The sequence below is a fragment of the Olea europaea genome, unplaced genomic scaffold (assembly GCF_002742605.1).
Source record: "Olea europaea var. sylvestris unplaced genomic scaffold, O_europaea_v1 scaffold392, whole genome shotgun sequence".
Classification (NCBI taxonomy): domain Eukaryota; kingdom Viridiplantae; phylum Streptophyta; class Magnoliopsida; order Lamiales; family Oleaceae; genus Olea; species Olea europaea.
Window position 1 is genome coordinate 38,177 of NW_019258717.1, and position 16,753 is coordinate 54,929.

The following is a 16,753-nucleotide window of genomic DNA, read 5'->3' on the forward strand; positions in this document are numbered from 1 at the left end:
AATAAAAGCAATATTTTAAAGCAAAAAGAATGCAAGACATGATGGCGCAGGAAGAGAGATTTCAAAATACAAAAAAATTGAATTTTCTTTAATCAATGAAGAGTGAAGAGACGTCCATTCATAAATTTCTATTGCAACTCTTCTACCAGACAAAACCCATAAATGTAAGTTTAAATTTTGAAAAAATAATAATAAAAAACAAAAAATAAAAAAATGAAGAAGAAGAAGAAGAAGAAAGAAAGAATCATTAAAATTAAGTTAAGACCTCAGAAAACCATGCGTATCAGAACAAACCTCTCTAATATACAGAACTTGGGCTGATAAAAAATGAAAAACTGACAAGTTTAAATTGCATTTTCCTTCATTCAAGTAAAGCACCACACATGCTACCTAATTTTGCACACAATGTTTTACTACTGATAAACTACAACTTATCGATCAAGATCCCAATCCTGCAAACAAAATAAGGTCAAAAACACAAGTTTTCTGATCAAACTTTCATCTTTCGTTTCTATGTGATCATCGATAACTAAAAAACACAGTAATCTCCGTCAATATACTTAATGACTTTAGTAATGCACCTTTAAGATTCATTCTACAGTAAATGAAGACCATTACTTCTCTTACCTGACAAAGCAGCAACTTGCATTTTTGACACCAAAAAATGTGAAATAGAGAATCCAGCATTCAGTTCACAAAGGTGGATCATCCTTGGATGAGTTACTCATTTGTTCTTCCTCTTGGGTAACCGGATCAAGTCGCATCCTCTTTGCAGCACGTTGCATGTCAGATTCCAATACTGACTCACTGCCAATGCCAACATCATTGAGCATAATATCATCATCATCATGGGAAGATTGTGGTGAATTCTTCAAAGAATGTGCGAGGGGGTCCACGTGATCATTTGGGTCGAGCATCTGAGTTGGGCTTTCAGAGTCCGAAACATCCAACAAAATCTCACCAGAAGCAGAGGCTGGGCAATCAGCAAAGCACTCACGACCCATACCATCACTCAGAAACTCATTTCCTTGATGATAAAATTCCTGTAGATTATTTGAGAGAGAGGTGATTGAATGCACATTATCATTGTGCTCACTTGTCTGATCATGGCAACGAGATTCTGCAACATTTATCATTTTGCCAGAAGCTGAGCCAAAGAACTCAGATAAGTGCTCTACATTTTTGGGCGATACACATCTTGGCTCCTGTATTTTATTGTCTAATTCATCATCCTTCACTTCCAATAAATTATCAGAATCACAAACCGAATCTGCCGGAGATGAATCAGAATCCTCTAACGCAGCTTGGGGAACAGATTCTACTCTAAAATCTCCACACGAGTAAGGAAAGAGAGATGCTTCTGCTGTGATATCTAGATGTTGGTGATAGGCAATTTCTGTTTGTGTTGTATAGACAAAGTTCCCATTAGCTTCCACGTCTTCCTGTCAAAAACCATACGACAATGAGAAAAGTTTAGCTAGTTAAAAATACATAAAAAATTAAATAAATAAGAACAACATTATTCTTAGTTTTGGCATTTATCAAGCAAAATCAACATAAGGAAAACATTTTTGAGTTAATGATACACGTCTTCTAAAGCTAAAGCAATCTCAATTTAGTCCCTCGCACTCCATTTCAATAAAGCTCCTAGAGTTTCAAACTGTTCAGAATGCAGCCCAAACCTAGCAATTCATCATATCAGACAAATAAATTACATGGCACAGGCGAACCATTAAACAAGAACAAATCACTAAAATGCTAATAATTCTAATCCAACCAACACCGAATTGTCAGATTAGAGCTCCAGTTTTTTGTTCCTCCAAAACTGGAACAATATAGATAAAATCCCCTTTCAAACCAACGCACAATAGTTGAAACCTCAATTTACGTCAAAAGGCTTCACAATTTTTTCTGGCAAAGTGGTTGGAATGAAGTTGAATCAAGACTTGCTGAAGTGAAGTTTAGAGGCAGAAAAATTTCGTGCAAGGAGGAAAAATGAGGCAGTGTGAAGGTGAGGTGGGAACTGAAGAGGGATGGGACGACATTATCACAACTGTATACAAATTGAGAAGAAAGAAAGGTCCCAACCAACCTTTTTAAACACAACCAGTTTAGGAATCAACAAACTACATAAGGAAATAAGATCTAGTTGTCTTGAATTGCAAAAAAAACAAAAAACAATAAATAAATAAATAAAACACTAGTTAATTTAATTATATTTGTGCCTCAAATGGACTTTTAAACAGCATCAAGATCAGCTTAGGAAAGTATAGTTATCCGCCAGGAGAGAGAGATTGAACAAAAAGCTGGTGAGTAAAAATCTCATTAATATTTCAATGAAACAATTCTTTTTAATCACCGTGGGTGTCCAGACCAGTTTACGCGCACCTCGACTAATCTCACGAGGCCCTGAAGTTTACAGTCTATTGACCATTAAAGAGTAAACCCAAAGCCTGACCACCTCATTAATATTTGAATGAAACTAGCCCTAAGAAATTTTTACTCACTCCTAAAAAGCTAGTTTTAGACCTAAATGTCAATATTCGAATATTTATTGGAAGAACCCAGTGTAACCTCAAATGGAACATGATCTGACTCTCTGTTCTTTATGTGCATGTAGGGAAAGACGAGCAGAGGAGCCAATTACCCTAACATTGTGGTTTTAGCCAAACATAATCTGTCTCTCCTCTCTCTAAGGATGATGTCCAAAGAAGTTTGTTTCATGTATCTAACTTAGAAATAGTTCTGGTGACAATATTTGAAATTGAAATCTAGACGAGTCAAATACTTTGTATTCCAATATAGGCATGTAAGTTTAACTTTTCCCAACATTAAATGGTTGGTAAACTCACACTGACTGGATTTTTAACTGTCCATATGCTTGCAGTGGAAAGTAAGATCATTTATAAATGTGTATCTACGTAAACATAAATCCAACTTCCCATTCATTTTACCTTCTAAACCTATATTCCAGGTTCATAAATCAAAAGTGCACAGACACAATTATGTTTATCTATGCCTATATACATATAAATCTATATGTTACCTGTTTGTGTAATTGATACTACCTTTGTGAGTCCTGTTCTGTCCTGACTACCATATTACAATGAAATAAAAGCATTTCTTCACCAAGGCCACAACCCACACCATACAGAAGGAATAGAGGAAACTGACCCAAAAAGAAAAAGAGGGATAATAATTCTTTTCTAAAGAGGAGAAACTATTGAAATGGTCAAAGAAGCAAACAATATTTCTAATTTAAATTCATATTCTAACATTGATAATTGTTTCAAGTACTTGCAAGTAAAGTGATAATGTTTTTATTACCTGAATTGGAGAAATAGGTCTCTCAAGCTCGTTGAGAGATGATCGCTGCTCAAAGGTTTGACAACGTCCATCAATAAATGATCCCGAAGCAGATCCCGGCTCAAAAAACTCCCTTAAAACCAATCCTGTATTGCTGGGGCATTGAGCACTCCTCGAAGACGAAGTCTGCAATAAAGTAATCTCAACTCCAGAGCCAACTAGTGAACTGCCATGACAATCCTGCGTAGGATCAGATTTTTCTGAAACAAGCTGCGCAGCATTTCCATATTCATTAGTTGTCTTGGTACCATTAGAATAATTATGCATGTCACCGCCAACAGATGGAGAGCATCCTCCAGATTGATTCTCAGATAGGTCATAAATTAATCTCTCAATATGTGCTCTCTTGATGGAAGCTTCACCAGGGGGAAACCAATCTGCCGTAAGCTGAAAGATAAATTATGTCACTTGCACATAAAGATTCATGACACGTGCTTTAGTTTGTAGAAGAAACCTTAAGTAGAGAAGGTTTTCAAATTTCTAGCAATAATCAGAATGCAGATTACACCCCTACCAAGAAAACATTAACATGGATAAGACAACACCCATGATTAATAATATTAATTTTGTTTGTTTGGTAATTTATAGAGTAAAAATAATAATATAGGACTTATTGCACCAGTTTTGTTAATTCTTTCCAGTGTAAAGTGAAAAAGTTATACCTTCCCTAGAGGAAATACCTCACAGCTCTTTCACTTGCAAAAAACTATTTTAGTTTTTTCTGTTACACCAAACTATAAACTATACATTCAGAAACGGCAGATACGTATGTTCTTCTATTTTCAATTGAAATCATGGATCATTTGGTAATTTGATGGCTAAAAAGGCCTGATTTTGAGAAAACGGCGATAGCTTTATGGATACAAGAGGTGAATTGCTTTGTTGTTGATAAGAAGGCACACAAATTTTTTAATAAATGGTTGAAAGCCCAATTGTTTATCGAACGGTTAAACAGCTCAAAAGTTTTAGAGGGTAAAAGCACAATGGTTTAATCAAATGGGAAACAAGAATTTTAATAAGAAAAAAATGTGTCTTGCTGTTCAAAAAGAAAAAGCTAGGGTTTGTCAAGTAAAAATAAAAGAAAGATGGAGTTTCAGATTTGTTTTCTTGGGCCTACACTGATGACAGATCCCATGACATCCAACACCTTTTGCCAGATTTGCTGCCAACTCAAGAAGCTGATGAAACAAAGCCGGGGTTTGAGAAATGGAGAATGAAGATAAACTAGGTTAGTTCTCCCTTTTTACAATTACTTTTAAAGGGCCACGTCGTGTCGGCGCCATGTCCAGGACATGTCTGCAGGCAGAGAGGAAAAAATATGGACAAGACACCTTGAGTATCTTAAACATATCAGTGTCCAATGCGACATCGGACACCGACTCACTGACGCCGAAAGCATCACTGCTTCCCAGACCCCTAAATAGTATGTTAAAGAAAGACGAGGTTACTTAAGTCTCAAGACAATGAAAAATGGTGAGACCATGTGATATAACATAGCCTCTTAAATGCTTACTGTCCAATACTATTGATGAACTTATTGCATAATGAATGGATTTATATGCTCCATTCATTCATTAAATTTACACATAAACTTATCTTGGAATATTTCCGTGTGATCTTTCTATAATAACCAGCTAAACTAATAAAACTGCAAATCCATGAAGGATTTGTTGATTTCAAGCAACTGCTAAATGAATTGTTTAGAAACTGCGAAAGTTCATGCCTTAGAGGCATGCCTCACGTGCCTTGAGTACCATTTGTCAAGGCATACACCTTGACTTACTGAATTGCACACCTTGGGGCATAAGCATAGAAGCGGTTGAAGTGTGCACTCAATTGTCATTGCTCTTTCTAGGATTTTTACTGCTTATTCAACTTTTGGACTTTATTTTTCCATATCATAGAACTCCTTAAGAGTTTTTGGCTATCATAGACACAATCTCAACCCTTAAACTAGAAAAAAAAAAAAAGAGTAGGCGTGCTCTAGCACACTGCAATGAAATGCAATAACCCCTCAAAATGAGATTGCGGTTCTTCAGAGGCACGCAAACAGTGAGAGGACAGCGAACTTTTCTCTACTAGTCTTGTATAGTCGGACAGATGTTTCATTGTATTGAACTTTTAGTTCTAGTGGAGAATTATTGGTCTTTGATAATTTATGATTTTCCAATTTGGTTATTCTATTTCATATTTTGAGTTGCAAGATAGAATTCAAATTTGTTGAGATGTTTTACACCACTAGGTGAGGTGCTAATTAGAACTCTTAAAGAACCACAAAGCAAGTGGGGGACGTTTGGTGCGCCATATTAGACTGGATAAGGATTAACTCAGTACTATCCGGTGTTTCATGCAAGTAATACTCGAATTAAAAATTAATCTAGGAAACTTGTTCTTCTTTAGTCAAATAAATTAAAATAATGTGCTCCATGAGATTGGTTTAGACCAGATAATTCATTTGCTTTACACAAATAATAATAATAATAGGCAAAAAGGTTTTTTTTTTGAAACACGTAAATTTACTTCTAAGTAAATTAGTTTATATATAAGTGCATTTTTTTTATATATAAGTGAATTTTCTCCTTACAAGAAAATTTAAGTAAAAATATATTTTTAAATAAAAGTTTTTTTTATTGAAACAAGTAAATTTACTTCTTAAGTTAATAAGATTATATAAAAGTGAATTTTTTATTTACAAGAAAATTGAAGTAAAAAAAAATATTTTTTTACAAGCAATTCTTTTATCAATAAGTAGGAATTTTACTTGCAAGCAAATTCACTTAGGTATTTAAGTAAGTTAAAAATATTATATGATTATATCTATTTTTATTAATTATTAAAGTTTAAAATAAGTAACATAAAAGTTAATTTAAGATAAAAAAAAATTACAAAAAGTAATCCAAACATATTTGTAGATAAATCAGTAAATATATTTTCAAGATGATAAAAAAATATTATATGATTATATCTATTTTTATTAATTATTAAAGTTTAAAATAAGTAACATAAAAGTTAATTTAAGATAAAAAAAAATTACAAAAAGTAATCCAAACATATTTGTAGATAAATAAGTAAATATATTTTCAAGATGATAATTTATAAAATCAACAACTTTTTATGTATCAAAGTAAAATAACTAAGTTACCTATTTTGATACAAACGCAATAATTAAGTGTAAATACAGCAATTTTCTTAAAAATAAGAGAAAGAAAGTCATCCATATATATTTGTAACTTCAATATTTTTTTTAAGCTTAGACATGTATATTGTCATAAATTTCTTATTTTTAAATAATTGCATGTTATTTTAATACGGTGTAGCACCAAATGTCATAATAGAACAATATACTCAATCCACCTTACAATAAAATCTCCCTAATCCTCTCTCTTCTAATCCTATTCTCGTATTCCAATGACAAAACACACCCTTAAGGATTAAGAACTGACCAAGGAAGTATGAAATGGCACCTACTGGAAGCTTATTTACCAATTTGTTTATATCCCCAGTTATTACTCAATCACTTCTTTTCTGTCCTCACATAAACCATGATCTAATACCTTTTGGCACATATTATTCCTATGGAGTCAAGCCTATTAGCTCTTGTTCACACTTATTTTCCTACCTTACACTAGCTTAAATAATAACATTTTCCTAGTGACCTTGATAGAAGCCTATTTAAGCTAGTTCAACCCTAATGTAACACATGACACTCCATAAGTAGTGAACTTTTCATTAGTGGAAAACTCTAGATGAGTTTGTCACTGTAACTGAAAGCTAATTGACCTACTCTACTTATATCTAGATTTGTCCCAATTCAAGCAAAAGACACACACACACACACACACACACACACACACACACACACACATATCAATTTGACACCTATCCAACTTAGAACACAAATGCATATAAAACTACAGTGATAATTAGTTAATGTCATCTAACACATCGGCATCATTGGCCAGTTGAGCATGTGAAGAACTTGGGTGTCACATAAGTATGGTAAAATTGGGAGGAAACAAAATGCTTGAGGTTGATCCTACTTTATATAACCCATTTTATCAATTTATAAATGCATTTTTCAACAATCATAGTCCAATAAAGTTGAACTTATAGAAAAAAATGTGAAGCTCGCATCTCTATTTAAAATCAAGCAATGTACTTACAAAGTTGCTCGATGACGTTATCTTATGTATGTTGAAGTCAGAGGGAACTTCCTCGAGAAAAAGCTCTACATAGTGAAGCAAGAAGAGGCCACAATCGTATGAGTTTTGCTGCTGAGGTAGCTGCACAAACGCACGCTGAAGTTAGGTCAAAGTACTTGCCTGTAACACGGACACACACCAATGCCAAAAACAGAAATATGCTGTAACTTCATTTACAAGTATCAACACAACCAACCAGAAACTGAAAGTTAATGGAAAATCTTCAATTTGAATATATCAGCTGGAGAATATACAAATTGACCAAATATAAAAATAATAGACTCGTACAAGTTTCATGAATATGAAATTGTTACAATGTACCCTTCTCACAAAAATGGAACATTTTCCACTATTTCAAATAATCTAATTTCTGGTATTTATGGAGAAAACTAAGGTGCCAAGTGTGTGTATGAAGTATGGCTTGAGGACCTGGGTTGACAAGACAAGTAGACAACATACAAAAAGGAAAAGAAATAACACAAAAATCCCAGGACTTGGTACACAAAACCTGTCACGCCATGGGGTTTTCAAATTTAAATTTCCCCTCCACACTGTTGAAGATTTGAAGCAGCTAAAATGGGCTCCGCTAATGCAACCACATCTTTACGAATTTATCAAGATACAAATCCCAATGTCATTGAGCTGAGACAGCATTCTATAATCCTCCTCTCTCTGATATATGGGTGCTTAATAAATATTCCCACATTAAGGCATGTCTGATTGAGAGGGATGGGGGCAAGTTTAAGAAATGGTGTGAGCTGAGTTAGTCATTTTGTACTCCGCTGTTTCAATTTTCTGCCATTTTTTCAACTGAAGCTGGGGTTATAAGTAAAAGCCTTTAGCCTTCCACTGAACAAACTAGATGCTATCCAAACATTTTTAGGGATGCTAAAGAATGTCAATTTAACGGATATTAGAATTAAGTGTCCAAAAAATAAGATACTAATCTTTATTGGTGCACAGATATATACCATAAATAAACAAAGACCAAAATAGTACCTCAAGTGAAATGAATTTTAAGTTTCTAAATTTTGAGTACAAATCTTCATGTGTTTCCATCTGCCTTTCTTTCCACTCCTCCCATAGATAACTGTCATTTCAAGTTATTGATTGACGGGTAAGACATCAAATTCAATACAAACCTTTCTATATTTTTAAGAAAAGGAAAATCTAAAGAAACAAATGATAAAATACGAAGTGACCAACACTTGAAGCTTATACAGAAAGTGTCAAGTGTTCCAATCTGATCTACGGCCACATCCATTTTAACTTATTACGAGTCATTAACTGAAGAGTTCTCATGGATCATGAATAAGTGTTTGGTGCTTATAGTAATTCGTGAGTCATATACAAGTGGGTACAGTTTTTCAAAACTAGTATTTTTCAGGTGGACTCCTTAGTACCACGGACTTATCAAATGGAGTTTCATTTATAAGTTGTCAGGATAGAAGGAAACCCACCCTGCCACAAAACGAAAAATAAAAAGAAAAAACAACTACAGCACCCTCACTTGGCATAGAGACCAACTTGGTTTATACTCTTACGATTCAAAATTTTTCCTCCATTCTCACTTGAATCAACTCATACAAACTGCCTGGATCCCACTACTCTTATACACACACTTTACAAAAGTACCTCTATTACCTTTGCATAAGATCTTTGAGGCCAGCATGACTTCCTTTTATAGAATCCATATGCAATATGCATGGTACTCTGGCTAATTTATTTGCATCAACATCTAAATATGGGGAAAAAAGAACAAAATGTTGGAGAATAGAAAAACTTATTTGCAAAAAAATAACATGCATTTTGGATATAACTTGCCTTCGTAATCAACCACTTTGCCAAAATAGCATACTACTATAAGACTCCAGTGGTAACTGTCACAACAAGCATTGAAAGGAACTTATTAGAAATCACAACCCATTACATGATACCAGAACCCAGTGCAACGGAGTCCTTTTGTTTGGGGGGGGGGGGGATCTTAAATTAATGTTGTTATTTAACTTCTCACTTGTAATTTACAGGTATGACAATGAAGTCCTTTTCTAGCAAGTTCACTTTTCTAGTCCATTTCCGAACACGCAGGAAAGCAGCCTTGCCATCAAAGGCACTAGATGGGTCTTTGTCCATGTCTGCCAGCTTTCGAAAGAAGAAGCTGTTGAAAAAGTGAAACCTAAGCCTCTCATCGGGGTTTTGTTTGTTTTTCAAATATCTGTCACAAGATCAAAGTTTCATAAAAACCAAGCAAGAAAAAGGGAATAATAGCAAAACACAACCAACAATACGCTAAGAAACTGCGTGTAAGACAACATAGTTTGGAACTATTAGCCCAAATTTCCAACATCTCACTCCCCCTCCCAAAAAAAGGTAAACAAAGACTGTTCATACACCACCCATTATTTGGAGGCAAAAGGAATTTAATGAAACAAACAGCAAATGTCAAATACAACTTCTTTCAGTGGTTTCTACCTATCCCTCTTAACTCTTAATAAGTGGCAATAACCAAATATGACTTACGACAATTTCAATTCTTTACTGATAAGCGGAAGCATAGAGGGGACCTAGTCTTCTTGTAAGTTACCTGCCTGAATAAAGCCAGTATTATATGAGCAGATTAACTTACTGGATGTAGAAGTCTATGACTGTATCATTGAGAAATGTATCTGGCCGTAGTAGATCGACGTCCCTTGTGCTAATGGAAACCGCGTCAGGTTCACCTTTTGGATAAATAACTTCTTCAAAGGACTCATGAAAACTACAAAATATGAAACTAGCTCAGTCTGTATAGTTGAACGAGGAAATTAATTCTGTTTGCACATTCTCCTACACACACGCACTCACACATATATGTATATCACTGTTCAAGTATTCAGTAAAGTTCATTGGCTAAAAATCTTTCTATCTGTGATTGCTCAACTGTTCTGACATCTGAGGCCTTTCTATTTCTGCTCCTCTGCAAACTTCAGTAAAATTCCAATTCCAGCAGCCATAATTTGTATTGGATCTTGATATTCCATCTTAAATTATCAGTCTTATTAAGAGGAGTAACCCAAAGCCTCATATAGCTATTATTTCATATTTAGCCAATGAGAGACCTACCCTTAACATGCTCCACAAGATGGTGGCACAATTGTGAGCACCAATACACAACCTGACAGCTCGTTTGAGCTGTGGAGAGGCGGGGTTACTCGTTTAAACTTAATGGACTCTGATACTGTATTGGATCTTGGGATTTCATTCTAAAAGGTAACTCTATTTGAAAGAGTAACCCAAGACCTTATATGTTTGCTATTATTTTTATATTTAGCCAATGTAGAATTTACCATTAACAATTTTTTATAAACAAAAAATGTTTTACCATAATGAAAGTGAAAAAATACGGAAGGTAGCTATAATAAGCCCAAATGCACAAGTGCCCCCTAAATTTTTTAGAGGCAGCTCAGCTGGGAACAGGATATAATAGTTGAACTGAATGGATCATCTTCAAAATCGCCCTCAAGTAAAAATATTTATTTTAGAAGCCTTCTCAAGAGAATTTTTAATATTAAAAGCAAGTAGAAATTTAATTGTTGAAATTAAAGGATGTGAAGTGGTGGCAGTCACTATAGAAGTTAGCAAAAATGTCACAAAGGCAATCCTAAGGATCTTTGCAGAAGTTCACCACCACCAATAATGTCATGAAAAAGAAAACATCATCATCTTTGTTCCATTCTTAAACATACTAACATAAGCAATATCATTTAGATAGGACAAGTATTTCTTTTGGTTTTGGAGGGCATAGTTTCAATAGTTAACTTACTTAGAGCAGTCTACTAGAACTGGTTATCATTATGGATACAGTTGTTTGTTGTCATCACATTCCTTTCTACAAAAATCTTTTATCCTTTTTCATTTCCATTTTCATGCCGCAAACTTGTTTTTACCTTTCTCTTTTTCCTTTCTTCCCTCTCTTATAGTTTATTTATTTTGATGGAGGTGGCTTTGCAGGTTAAAGAATCCCACTTACTAACAAAAAGAACGTACCCCTCTTGGTCCCTGTCTCCATAAAGTATGTCAATTGCTAAAAATAATAGCGCAATTGCATTTAAATTACAGAGATGCCAATTCATTAATTGATGTGAGAGAGTAAGAAACAATGATGACAACACGTTAAAACTCACTTCAGAATAAGTATTATGAGTTGAACAGTGTTTTTAGATTAAACATAATGTTGGCAAAGTGTGGAATATAAAGTGCATCCTTTCATTGATTTTGCCTAGTGTGACAAATAAAGAGGAGATCAAGGGAGTAAAATTCCAAGGGGCCTAGTACAGCTGGTAGACGAACTAGAAGTACATGCCAGAAGAAATAATTAAATTTTTAAAAATAGTTCAAGGCACTCGTTCACTCACTTGGGGAAATAGCTTCTTGACTGCTGCATGGCTTTCCCTTCAAGTGTGGCTTCTGTGCAATCTTCTATTTCAATACTTAGGACAAAGAAAACAAAGACCAGTTACAGCATCACAATTCATACAAATTACATTTTCTTCTAATAAAGATCTCAAGAACTACACATAGGTATATATAATTATCTTCCAGAGTTATCAAAGTAAAAGACAAGAAGTCGGTCAAACCAAACTAAAATATGAAAGGTCTCAACATAATAACTTGTTAGAGACCAATTATTGTTTATATAAAATTGGAGATGCTCTACAATATACTTAACTTTGATGACATACATCCACAAAATCAAGAGTCAGTGGAGCAGTATGAGTAACTCGGTGGTTGGCATAATACTTTTACAATATACACATTTTTTCAAGCAGTATTAACTGGGACATTCTTTGAGAATGCAAATGAGATGGGAAAGAAAAGAATTAAGAGATGTGATACAGAAAGTTTCTTCAAGGAGACGATTATTTGGTTACATATTCAATATGGATATGTTCATCTCGGAATGGTTTTGTATAACTACCAGGAAAAATATTTGAGAAAGGTAAAACGCTGGAAGTTGAACATAATTTTCCATTATATGTTTGACTGAAGAAGATTAAAAGGAGAAATTCAGCAGTTTTCAAGAAAAATTGGTTGTTAAAAGGTTCCATGGAAGACTTCCATGTATTTCGCAGCACAACAAATAATGCTATCATAAAACGTATTTCCTAGATTTTTATGCTGCCAATAACAAATGTGCAAAATAAAAATGTCCATTCACAACACAGTTTAACAAGTTTGTACCCGTGTATCACAACACAACAAACATTTTTCCACACCAACTTTTGTTTTTATTTTTCTTTTTCTATTCAAGTTTATACTCCAACACCTGAATATCCACATTCCTAATAAATATAGTTTAAAAGGTAGGCAGCAGGTTCATATCTTAGAAAGGAACCACATCAATACTACTAATGGAAATTTCATCAATACGTCATAGTTTAATCTTTAGATTTAATTCACAATATTAGGAAGGTCTTTTGTTGGATATGATACACCAAGATGAACTGCACAAACTGTTCAGTAATTAGTACTCCATAAAATTCATAACCACAACACAGGATAGATAGATAGAGTGGGATATTACTGATGGCACGAACTATTCAGTAATTAATACTCCATAAAACACAAAACCACAACACTTGATAGATGGATAGAGGGGTATATTTCTGATGGCTAGTATGTGAAAAGGTGAAGGTTGGACCCAATACAGACAGTAATAGAAAACCTTGTTCGTCATAGGAAACCACTCAGAAGATCTTCAACTTTTACCCAAATAAGGCACCCGAAAAGTACAAACGGTGCAAAAATGAACAAACAATATAATCACAGGACACAATAAAGAAAGATGTGTGATAGTCTTCTGCATATAGCAACAAGAAATTGATGTTAAGTCAGCATAGACTTAACTGACCTGAAGTATTGTCAACAGTCTTGTCTCCTACTGCGCTGTTTGAGACGAAGTGGACACTTGTGAAGCCCAACTCATACTGAATAAATGTTATACGTCATACAATTAATTTTAGTTTCATTTATATAAAAACACTGGAAAACATACATGCAGAATAAGAGAAAAAAGAAACTCACACGAGCTGACCACTGAGACTCTATTTTGATGATATCCTCAATTTCCAACAGAATATGAAAAGTCCCTGTATTCCCATTGATAGTGTTGCTTTTAACTATTACAGAACTTCTCGAAAATGTCACCGTAGAATCCACATAATGTACACCACGATAATTGATATAATCAGCATAGAAAACAATTTCAATTCCGCCATCATCCTGCCAATTGAAAAGCAAAGAACACAGTTAAATAGCAAGCACTGTGTGCATGGCATATTTTTATCGGTGTTTGAACAGTTCAGTTAACACCGAGCACTTTTATATTTTTATCTAGCAAAGTCATGGACGTTTGAATGAATGATATCTCAATGTCATTTAACTCTCTTATGAGATGTGAAGCTTGTACAGCATCACCAGAAAACAATAGTGCAAGGAAGCAGCAACTTCCAAAGAAGAAATATTTTCATGGTTCAACCATTTCTTGACCCAAGCATTTTCTTATTTGGCAAATAAAATTTGGATTGGTACAAACTGAAACCCCGTAACTTAAGCTACTTCATGTCAATCAATACAGTGAGAACCTATTCGAAATCAGGATGCACAACAAGCAATTTCCCCCAGATGGCAGGAGAGACAGAGAGAAGAGAGTTGAACAGGTTATAATTATCATGTAGTTTTTAGTTTTTATATATTAGGATTTTTATTTATAGCATTTTCCTAATTCTAGGACGCCTAGTCACTTGAGAATCCCAGTTCTAGAATTACAACTCATTTAGTTAATTCCCAATCCAAGTCAATATAAAAAACTATATTTCATTGAGTGGTTCATTAAGATGAAGGTGGCATAGAAAGTTAAAGCATCAATCTATAATTTAGTTTAAATATTTATTTGGTATCACGTTCTGACGCCAAACTGAGACAGAAAAATGTCATTTCTTAACACCATCAATTGCTATTTGGAAACAAATTTTGAGAATTAAATGTAACTAATGGCTGTATATTTAGCTAAATGGCAACCTTATGAACCACTGGTACTGTTTGGCGCACAGTTGAATATGTGGTCCTAAACAGCACGTCAGTTTTAAACTGAGATGTCAACTGGGATTAAGACATCCTAGAATGGTCAGTCTAGGTTAGGCTTAACTAATTTTAAGACAGTTTCTGGGGTACATCTATTATCACTAGTCTTCATAACCATCCGAGGCATTTTGATTATATTCCAAAGAGAGAGAAAAGGAAAGGAGAATGAGTTATTATTACCGCTTCGACATGAATAATCACAACGGAAAAAATTAAAATAGCAAAGTCACTTACCATATTACAGCCACTGAATAAGTTAGCAGACGATGGTCCATTGGAAGAAGCTGAAACGATGATATTCTCATCGTAAGAACATTGTGTAACAAACTATGTAATTCCAGATTACCAGAAATCCCCGTCCCAGTTCCCCAAACCAAGAAAAATAAATAAGAGCGAGAAAGAACAGAACATCAGAAAAACAAACCATCATCATCTGCAATAACAGAAGAAGGAGATTGTTTGATCATGCTTTCGTCAACATCTGACACCATACTGATTGTCTCGTCCTGCATGCATTCCAAAAGAGATAAGCAAGCCTTAAGAAGCACTTCCCTAAAAAGGTCTCAATATCAAGATTACAATACATTGCATGAAGACTTCAGAAAGTCACAATTTCCATGGTCCTTCCCATATGAAGCGGCTTCAGGACTAGAACTGCATTTCATACTGGGAAAGACGCTTCCAGATTTAAGCTTATCGAGTCTAATATCAGCAGTTTGTTCTTGACTTCTTGAGTTAATGAGCCAATCATCATCAAATCCCGACATATTTTTGTTAGCACAATCCTTGGTATCCAGAGGAGACAGAAAACTAGCAGTATTACAATTATGATCAGTTTCAGCAGCCCCAACATCTGAGCTCAGTACCTTCCCAATCTCATTTGATTGATTTTCAGTTTCCCGGGCAACTAGAAAGAGTAACATACAAAAAAATATATCATAAAATGCAAAAGACAAGCTAAGTAAAGAAAGCAGTTCAGTTTGAACAAAACTGATGAAGCTGCTCAAATCGGTGATAATTAAAAAAAAAGGCATAATATTTCATTAATCTAAAATTTAATATAATGAACACGAGAAATTCCATTAATCTTGAAATATTTTCACTACTGTCATATAAATCACCATCCCAATTATTAGATGGTGTTGTATTCCAAATGATAAAATGAATAAACAAAAATCACTTCATTAAGTACCCAGCAAATCACTATTAGAAGTGTGACCTCAATGATGGTTCATATCATTGGGGCAAAAACCCTCGCCTCAGATTTTGAAAAGAACAGAGTGGACGCTATAGTTCTTCCAACGTGACTATTTAACAGGAATGTAGATCATATTGTTATTTCAACAAAAAACTATTTCGTGAATCCAACGCCGGGAAGATTCCTTACCGGAAGATTGATCGAGTGGCTCGAAACCCATGTCAGAAATCATCTTCAACAACTCATCCACCAAAATTTTCCTCCTCTTTTTCAGCAAACTTCAAGACTGAAAAATCGAGTTCACAAAACAGAAGCAGTTCACCGGTGGCCTGAAAATCGAACTCTTTTTCTACCGTGTCGAGGGGTCAAAGCTCCGTCGAAGTTGAGAATTGAGACTGTATATATGGAATCGCGACGATTGAGCTTCCGAAAAGTCCTCGCCTAGAGCTCTAAACTCGATTTTGTTCTAGGGTTGGGGAGGAAGCTCAATTTATTAATGATCAATTTTTTTCAACTCGCCCTTTTGTTACCTTCTCGTATTTAAAAATCCAGGTCGAGAGGCAAATACTTGTCAAAACTTTATTAAAAATATTATTTCATCCTACTTATGATTGGTCATATCAGTGTTTAAAAAATTGGATTGGAGCTTTCACTTAAAAATGTCTTGTCAAAACAAAAATTTAGCCTTGTTTGAGCTCCAATTTTACGAAAAAAAATATATTTTTTTAATAATGTATTAATATAAAATGTGTAGTTAAAAAAAATTTAAATTTGTATATAATTTTATTTTATTGAAAAATGTGTGATTGAAATGATTTCAAAAAACTATTTAGAAATACGTTTTCCTAAAGAATGGAACTCAAAT

The 16,753-nt window shown here is 34.2% G+C and overlaps 2 protein-coding genes across 3 annotated transcripts; both read right to left on the reverse strand.

Annotated features, from left to right (window-relative positions):
• Nucleotides 1-299: 299 nt before the first annotated feature.
• LOC111387126 (probable ubiquitin-like-specific protease 2B) lies at nucleotides 300-12,800 on the reverse strand. 2 transcript variants are annotated; one of them, XM_023011659.1, is made up of 9 exons: nucleotides 11,963-12,800; nucleotides 10,195-10,326; nucleotides 9,583-9,726; nucleotides 9,393-9,448; nucleotides 9,213-9,306; nucleotides 8,568-8,658; nucleotides 7,530-7,649; nucleotides 3,328-3,753; nucleotides 300-1,442 (listed from the first exon to the last, which is right to left on the reverse strand). In XM_023011659.1, exons 1-9 carry the CDS (start codon nucleotides 11,989-11,991, stop codon nucleotides 693-695), a joined length of 1,842 nt encoding a protein of 613 aa, XP_022867427.1. In that variant the 5' UTR covers nucleotides 11,992-12,800; the 3' UTR covers nucleotides 300-692. The 2 variants fall into 2 exon arrangements, with proteins under 2 accessions (XP_022867427.1, XP_022867426.1); XM_023011658.1 differs by having other exon boundaries at nucleotides 9,583-9,783; nucleotides 11,963-12,799.
• Nucleotides 12,801-13,438: 638 nt separating this feature from the next.
• Nucleotides 13,439-16,443, reverse strand: LOC111387130 (probable ubiquitin-like-specific protease 2A). The gene is made up of 6 exons (XM_023011663.1): nucleotides 16,078-16,443; nucleotides 15,275-15,597; nucleotides 15,115-15,196; nucleotides 14,925-14,974; nucleotides 13,632-13,829; nucleotides 13,439-13,534 (listed from the first exon to the last, which is right to left on the reverse strand). The coding sequence occupies exons 1-6, from the start codon at nucleotides 16,118-16,120 to the stop codon at nucleotides 13,439-13,441; spliced, it is 792 nt and encodes a 263-aa protein (XP_022867431.1). The 5' UTR covers nucleotides 16,121-16,443.
• Between the last annotated feature and the right edge of the window lie 310 nt (nucleotides 16,444-16,753).